The 8792-nt window shown below is 46.0% G+C and overlaps 1 protein-coding gene across 1 annotated transcript in view; it reads right to left on the reverse strand.

Moving 5' to 3' along the window:
• Positions 1 to 5738: 5738 nt before the first annotated feature.
• LOC101759151 overlaps positions 5739 to 8792 on the reverse strand; it is a 6413-nt gene continuing 3359 nt past the window's right edge. Inside the window, exon 3 of the mRNA XM_012848438.1 lies at positions 5739 to 6177. Coding sequence (XP_012703892.1) covers positions 6040 to 6177 — 138 coding nt within the window. The 3' untranslated portion in view covers positions 5739 to 6039. The remainder of the gene's footprint in view (positions 6178 to 8792) is intronic.

The following is an 8792-nucleotide window of genomic DNA, read 5'->3' on the forward strand; positions in this document are numbered from 1 at the left end:
TCCCGCCGAGTAGCCGCCGTCACAACCTAGGCACCGCACGTGGATATGTTACAAATTCGTAGAAATTCGTCAAAATTCGTAGAAATTCGTAGAAATTCGTCAAAATTCGTAGAAATTCGTAGAAATTTGTAGAAATTCATAGAAATTCGTAGAAATTCGTAGAAATTCGTACAAATTCGTAGAAATTCGTAGAAATTCGTAGAAATTCATACAAATTCGTAGAAATTCGTTAAAATTCGTAGAACTTCGTAGAAATTTGTAGAAATTCATAGAAATTTGTAGAAATTTGTAGAAATTCATAGAAATTCGTAGAAATTCGTAGAAATTTGTAGAAATTCATAGAAATTTGTAGAAATTCGTCAAAATTCATAGAAATTTGTATAAATATTCTGGACTTTGTACGATTCATGTTATTTTATGATTTCATTATGTACATGTATGATTCCGGACTTTGTAGGACTTTGTACAAATTTGTAGTAAGACGATTTCTATGACTGTCATGTATGATTCCATGTATGTTTCCATCAATAGTTGAAATGGCAGACGATGAGACCGCAAGGTATATCATGGAGCAGATAATCGCTGGTGATGGTAGTGGCGACAACGTTCCACTATCATACACGGATGAAGAGGGCAACATGTCCGCCGATGGGAATGAAGAGCAACAGCCGCAGCAACAACTTGCCGTGGCGAAAGGTTCCGGCGAGGTATATACAACCATTCTTGTATTGTTTCACGCCACCGCTACTACTACGTACTAATTAACGAATTTTGAACTGTTAGCCCTCCGGATCGACACAAGGGCAGAAGACTCGAGGTCGTACAAAGGTGATGGAAGGGAGGCTTGTCATCACCGAAGTTACAGAAGAGGGCAGGCCGGTTGCTCCCGAGAAAGTAGCAAAGAAGTACGTGAGTCAAATCGGGGCAATCGTCCGGGACAACGTGCCTATCAGCATCAGAGAATGGAAGGGCAGAAGCGATAATCCGTACGCCCTTCCAGAGACAGAAAAGAATATGCTGTGGGAAGATGTGAAGAGACATTTCACATTCCCCGAAGGATATAGTGAGAAGGATGTCAAAGCGTGGACGCTTAAGAAGATGGCTACTCAATTCCAGACATTCAAGAAGATGCTGGACACCCACTACATCAAGAAGGGCAAAACTCCAGACTTCAACGCGTGGCCAAAGTTGAGGGACCACTGGGATGCATTTGTTGAATACAAGAGGAGTGAAGAAGGTGTGAAAAAGATCACGACCAACACAGCAAATGCTAGTCAGAAGGGCTACCACCATCATTTGGGGCGAGGTGGGTATGGCTCAGCAATTCCCAAGTGGAGGAAGATGGAACAAGATCTGATCGAACGGGGAATCGTACCTGCAACTATTGAATGGCCCGAACGATCAAAGAACTGGTACTACGCTCATGGAGGCTCCCTAAGCCAAGAGGATGGGACGCTGATTTTCAATGACACAATACGTGAGAAGGCCGAACATCTCATGAAGAACATTGAAGATTCCAAGGCTGGGAGGTTGAGGGTGGACCGAGAAAATGATGAGCTCACATTGGCCCTCGGTAATCCAGAGCACCCAGGACGTTGCCGGGGGTTCGGGGTGGTTCCGTGGAAGTTCGCTTTCCGAGGCGATAGCGCCTCTTACAGAAGCCGGAAGCGAAGAAAGGAACAGATCGAGGAGAGCTGGCGGCAGATGCTAGAACAAAGAATGATGGATGAAATCAATCGGCGGGTGGCCGACGCAGTTGCGGAGTTGGCCCAATCTGGAGGAATGCCGAATCCTAACACCGCCAGCCCTTCTCAACGCCTCGGGAGCAGTTGTGCTTCTACAGGGGTCCCCGATGCGCAGACGCCCAGGTTACCCGTGGAGGAGCAACGGTTCCCCGTGGATGCCATCACGCAACGGACCTCATGTGAGCTGCATGCACCGGTCGGCAACCTCACTATTAAGGTATACTTATACATAATATTTATGCAATCTTGTCAATTGATCCAGGCCTCGAGATCGGAGTTCAACTTGTTTACTTCTGCTATATGTACAGGTAGCGTACGGGAGTGCGTTAGCAACCCTGGCACGGCAGAGCAGTCATGACATGGACATTCCAACAGGCTACGCCAGCGTCTGCGTCGAGCAAATAGTTGATCCCCAGTATGAAGGTCTAGAGCTCGACTTCCCGGGAGGCGACGGGGAAAAGACATTGGCAGATGCGCTTCATGGGATCATTCTATGGAAGAAACGCTATATCATTATTCCCGGCACGGAGCCATCTCCTCAGACCTCAAGACCGCTCCCCGTAGATCCCCAGCAGCGACCTTCTCCTCATACCTCGAGACCGGCATCTCCTGCTCCAGGACCGTCCCTTCCATCTATATCAAGGTCTCCATCTCCACCACATCCTGGTGCTGGGAGCGACGACGACAATAACAACACCCCTCCCCGATCACCGTCGCCGGCACCAAGAGCGGCCCCCTTGAAGGAACCTGCAGCACCACTAAAGAAGTCACGAGTACCGCCTCCCAAGCAAAGACAGAGAAAGAAGAAAACAAAGGACCCTGAAGTGGCTCGTAAGGAACGCTTTGAGGCAATGTCTCATGAAGAACAGTGGGCAGAAATCCAACGAGAGGCCAGTGAGTGGTTCAAGAAACAAGCCGAATTAAAAAAGGCAAGGGAGATGGAGCCACCGCCAGTAAGTCGGTGAGATTTAAACTTTTTTATCAGGATGGAAGAAGGAGCCAAGAAAAGGATACCACTCTTGTCAAACTATGAACAGGCTCTAGTAAAGGCTGATGAAAAGGATAAAAGGAAAGGAAAATCATCCTCCAGCGGTCCAGTCCTCGACCTCAGCCATTTATCAAAAAAAGATGCTCAACGGGTAAAAGCAATGCCCTTGGATCAACAAGCAAATATATTGAAGTTCATGGAAGAAACAGGTCTGGGACTTGATGAATGCATAGGGCAAGTTGAGACGCCAACTGCACCGCCCCCTGAGCCGAAGTGGACTTATGAGCTAGGCAAACCTCTAGTAAAGCCTTCAATGGTACGGAAGCTATCAACAAAGATGTACGAATTCCATCAATGGTACATGATGGCATCCGCCAACTCGAGGGAGATGATCGGCATGAAGGTAAAACCGATAGATTTTCACGGTGAAGGGGAGAAAGTGCTGTGGCTAGACTTCAAGGATATATACGAAGTGTACCATCATGATGCCCTGGACGTCTCTCTGATCAGCGCTTGGATTCTGTAAGTGTCCATTTATTATCTCTACATGTAAATTTTAGCGTGCGTCACCGTACTAACTTCATCTTCCATGTCATGTAGGATGCTAATTCAGACATGCCGCCGAGAGGCGTACCTACATGTAGGCTTCATGGATCCATCTGTAGTTAACCAACAACAGATACAATTAGCGCCGGAAAAAACCTTTGCGGAAATATACAATTTCCTACACAAACAAACATTCAAGGATTTCATACTACTTCCATACAACTTCAAGTAAGTGTGTGTATACCGTCTACTTTCGATGTCTTTTTCCTTATCTCTACATGTTAGTTAGCTCTAATATGCATGAACATTTTACGTACGCAGCTTCCACTGGATCCTTATTATAATTGAGTCTGAAAGAAGCCACGTCACTGTCTTTGATTCGTTAAGGAAAGATCCGGTGGACTACCAAGAATTGCAAGACATGCTAGGCTTGTAATAATTCTGGACCTTTATCTCTATGCAAAAATTTATTTCCTAAATTTATCCCTGTTACACTATGTCATTCATTATTCTAATCCGCAGCGCATGGAAACAATTCATAAGGACACACAAAGGTCCATTCAAAGAAAATCTTACATGGAACACAGACTTCCCGGTACGTATGCAGTCTGCACATTTATTACATTGTATAACACGAATATTTCATAACTTATTTTTTTCCGCACTGAAGTGCTTAAGACAGGAACCCGGGAATAATCTATGTGGCTACTACATCTGTGAGCACATGCACAGTTTTTTGGGACCCAAGGGACCGAAGATGATGCAGAGGGACCCACGGGACCCACGTAAAATAAATATATTACTAGTTAATTATTTTCTAGCTCCTTATATGTATTTGTTCATGTAACATTCACAAATTTCCAAATTATAGATGTTAAATATTCAACAAGGACTCTTGAAGGAAAAAAGAGTAGCGGCAATATGTGAAGGTCTCATTGGATTCATAATGGACGAGGTGGTAAATCCAAGAGAAGAATTTTATTACGATGGACGACAATTAGACACTCCGATCAGCAACACCACGACGGAAAGATCGTAGGAAGATACTTTGATTTATTTGTATATATAATATGCGCTAATTATGATCCATTTGTACTAAGCTAGTTGAATTGTGTATATGAATTGTGTATAAGGATTGTGTATATATATAGTAATTGTATAATTACAAATCCCATTCTTTTAAATACTAGTTGATTTTGTTCTAAAAAAATCTCAACTACAAGGTTAACAAATTAAAAGGGCTGCGGTACTACGTATACGTGATGCATGCATGAAAAATTCAGGCGTCACGGCAGTGCCATGCAAGCGCCATTTAGTCCCGGTTGGAATCGAGCCGGGACTAAAGGGGACCCCTTTAGTCCCGGTTGGTGTCACCAACCGGGACTAAAGGGGGTCCTTTACTCCCGGTTAAAAGACCCGGGACTAAAGACCCCCCCTTTTGTCCCGGTTGGTTTATCCCGGATGGATATCCGAGAGATATGCACCCTACCAACCGGGACTAAAGGCCAATTCTCTACCAGTGAACTCGAATGGTGATAAACTTTATATGAAAATTGTAAAACCTGTTTTTTCATTTTGCTCAAAATAAAGTTTATCTCCATTCGAGTTTATATGAATTAGTTATGATTTTTTAAAAGTGTGCTGCCTAGAGGAGAGAGATACCGCCGGATGAAAAGGCGGTAAGGGTGCTACAGTGCACCTACCGCCAACGACGGTAACTTCCTACCGCCGTTTAAACCGGTGACGTGGATCTATTTCTAGTTCTGCTATTTTTTGGGACGGCAGTATATTTTTGCAAAATCGTAAAATAAAAAATATAAAAATAAAAAAGATTCCAGGATGGGCCGGTTAAGCTCACCTTCCACAAAATGCAGCTCGGCTGCAGCCCGCATACGCTCCCTGCCGCAGGCTTTTGGACTCAGCTGCCAAGGCCTCTCTGGCCCATCTGTCCCCCGCGGGCATTGGCGATTTTTCATTTTTGTGTTTGGGTAACTGGGGTTTGACTACTATCAGTTTTCTGAATTTTTCAGCCTTGCCATTTTAGCTCCCAATGTAACGGCATCCTGCACCACGGGCCAGTAGCACCGCTACCACGCTGCACCATTGCGCCGTACAAGGACCGACGGAAAGTCACCAGGCAAGAGAGCGAGGTGTGAAACTGCGAGGAAGGTCAAGTCTCAAGTCGCCATGGCGAGGGCCATCGCTTTCTGGACCGGACTTGCCCGATCAGCAAGGATGGCATCGTCGAGCTCGTCGTCATCCACTTTACTCTCTTCACGCACCCCAAAGCCTGCCGAGGCCGAAGCCGGCTACTGAAGTTGAAAGCGGGGAGGCGAAGAAAAGGAGAAGCGCAATACCAAAAGCAACCGGCGAGTGACCATCATTAAGCTCAAAGCAGAGGCGCCATCTGGTGACGATGGCACACCGCACAGGTGTCACAACACTAAAGACAGGGCTGCCTTTGGACCTTCCTTTGCTCATAGTTTAACCGGCAAATCGACGGTCAAGGAGAGAAAGCATCCAATCAAGAACATCGTCCTTGCATTGCTGCCATCAGTTTCTGTTGACTCACAACTTCTGAAAGCGAAAACTAGTGGCTACCACACAAATCCTTGCTAGCTAAATCATGGTAGTCATCGTTCCAGAGGTTTTACATACTGTAACTCACGTCAGGAGGAGTTTCAGGCGCGTCAGAAAAAAGGAGAAGAAGAAGAAGAACGATGAGGGCGTGTGGTCGGCTGGACGTGTGGTGCTGATAATTCAGGAGGGGTCGAAGTTGTAGTGCTTGTCGACGCCGACGACGACGTCCCAGGTGCAGCTGAGGCCCTTGGGGAAGACGACGAGGTCGCCGGCGCCGAACTCGACGCACTCGCGGGAGCCCTTCACGGCGGCCCTCACCCTTGTTGGAGTTGTTCCAAATTCACTCCAGGATAAAGGCTGACCTTCCCGACCTTTTACACTTAGGGTCGGGCGAGGCGGAGAATCTCCCGACCCCGGGACTCGGGGCCGGGCGAGGCGGAGCGTCTCCCGACCCCTGGATTTTGGGGTCGGGCGAGTCGGAGCATCTCCCGACCCCAGGACTCGGGGTCGGGCGAATCGGAGATCGACCCTCAAGGGGTCAAGCGCATCCGACCCCAGGCTTGAGGTCGGACGAGGCGGAGTCCCAGGCGCACCCGACTCCAGGACGAAGAGGACTCAAGGTCGGACGAAGAGGAGTTCCATCCTATCACGGGACCGAGAGTCCGTACCGCTCAATACCCCCTGTCTGGGGTGTCGGTACTATATATATACTAGCACCCTTGCTAGGGTTTTGTACCGAGAGTCAGACAGAAGAGATAGAAGAGAGAGAGATCTTCAGATTCTCTTGTAAGCCGCCTTAGGCGTGTAACCCCAAACTCTTGATATAGTGAGATTGTTGACGGCTGGTGCCCGTGGTTTTTCCCTTTCACATTGAAGGGGTTTTCCACGTAAATCGTGTGTCTCCTTGCGGTTTGATTCTTTACTTCATATTCCATACGCCGTTCGTTCATAACAAGTGGTATCAGAGCTTTGGTTGCTGTTTGGATTTCATGTCGACGTCGATGAAGTTTGATCTACCGTTGCTGAACTACGACACGCGGTTCTCGCTATGGCAAGTCAAGATGAGGGGAATTCTGGCGCAAACTCACGATTATGATGAGGCGCTGGATAGCTTCGGGAAGAAGACGAAGGCCGAGTGGACTCCAGAAGAGATCCGCAAGGATCAGAAGGCTCTTGCCTTAATACAGTTACATCTTCATAATGATATTTTGCAGGAGTGTCTGAAAGAAAAAACTGCTGCAGAACTATGGCTGAAACTGGAATCGATCTGTATGTCCAAAGATCTAACCAGTAAGATGCAGATGAAGATGAAGTTGTTCACCCTGAAGATGAAGGAAGAAGATTCAGTGATAAACCACATCGCTGAATTTAAGAAGATCGTCGCCGATCTAGTATCAATGGAGGTGAAGTATGATGATGAGGACTTAGGTCTTTTACTGTTATGTTCTTTGCCAACTTCGTATACAAATTTTCGTGACACCATACTCTTGAGCCGTGATGAACTAACCTTAAAGGAAGTTTATGAGGCTCTCCAATCAAGGGAGAAGATGAAAGGTATGGTGCAGAATGACAGGACGTCGTCCTCCAGAGGCAATGCTTTGCTTGTGAGAGGCAGAACTGATAACAGATCCTCCAATGATGATGGAAGAAAAAACTATGAAAGACGAGGCCGTTCAAAGTCCAAGCCGCATGGTAATAAAAAATTCTGTGTTTATTGCAAGCTAACAAATCACAATGTTGAGGATTGCAGAAAAGTACAGAATAAGGAGAAGAAGAAAAACAAGTCGGCTGGTAAGGTCTCTGTTGCTGCTGCCGTGTCTGATGAAGAATCTGGAGATAGTCTGGTGGTATTTGCCGGTTGTGTTGCTGGTCATGATGAATGGATCCTTGATTCCGCATGTTCATTTCATATTTGCATTAACAGAAATTGGTTTAGCTCTTATAAGTCTATGCCGAAAGGAGATGTTGTGCGGATGGGAGATAATAGCCCGTGTGATATTGTGGGGATTGGATCGGTTCAGATCAAGACACATGATGGCATGACACGCACTCTGAAAAACGTCAGGTACATACCAGGGATGTCCAGAAATCTTATTTCATTGAGCACGCTTGATGCAAAAGGTTACAAATATTCTGGTTCGGATGGTGTTCTGAAGGTATCAAGAGGTAATCTCGTCTGCTTAAAGGGTGATCTCAATTCTGCAAAGTTATATGTCCTTAGAGGGTGTACTTTAACTGGTTCTGATTCCGCTGTTGCTGCTGTTACTAATGAGGAACCTAGTAAAACTAACCTTTGGCATATGCGTCTGGGACATATGAGTCACCATGGTATGGCAGAATTGATGAGGAGAAACCTACTGGATGGCTGCACTTCGAGTAAAATGAAGTTTTGTGAGCACTGTATTTTCGGGAAGCATAAAAGGGTACGTTTCAACACTTCTGTTCACACCACTAAAGGTACTCTTGATTATATTCATGCGGATTTATGGGGTCCTTCCCGTAAGCCCTCGCTTGGTGGTGCCCGTTACATGCTCACCATTATTGATGATTACTCTAGAAGGGTGTGGCCCTATTTTCTGAAACAGAAAGATGATACCTTTGCTGCTTTTAAGGACTGGAAAGTCATGATTGAAAGGCAAACTGAAAGGAAGGTGAAATTGCTTCGCACTGATAATGGTGGAGAATTTTGTTCGCGTAAATTTAATGATTATTGCAGATCAGAAGGTATTGTAAGGCATCACACCATACCCCATACTCCACAACAGAATGGTGTGGCCGAACGCATGAACAGATCCATCATATCCAAGGCCCGTTGCATGCTGTCTAATGCCAGGATGAGCAAGCGTTTTTGGGCTGAAGCTGCTAATACTGCCTGTTACTTGATCAACAGGTCGCCTTCTATTCCACTAAATAAAAGAACTCCCATTGAGGTA

This window comes from Setaria italica, chromosome VIII (genome assembly GCF_000263155.2).
Source record: "Setaria italica strain Yugu1 chromosome VIII, Setaria_italica_v2.0, whole genome shotgun sequence".
Classification (NCBI taxonomy): Eukaryota; Viridiplantae; Streptophyta; class Magnoliopsida; order Poales; family Poaceae; genus Setaria; species Setaria italica.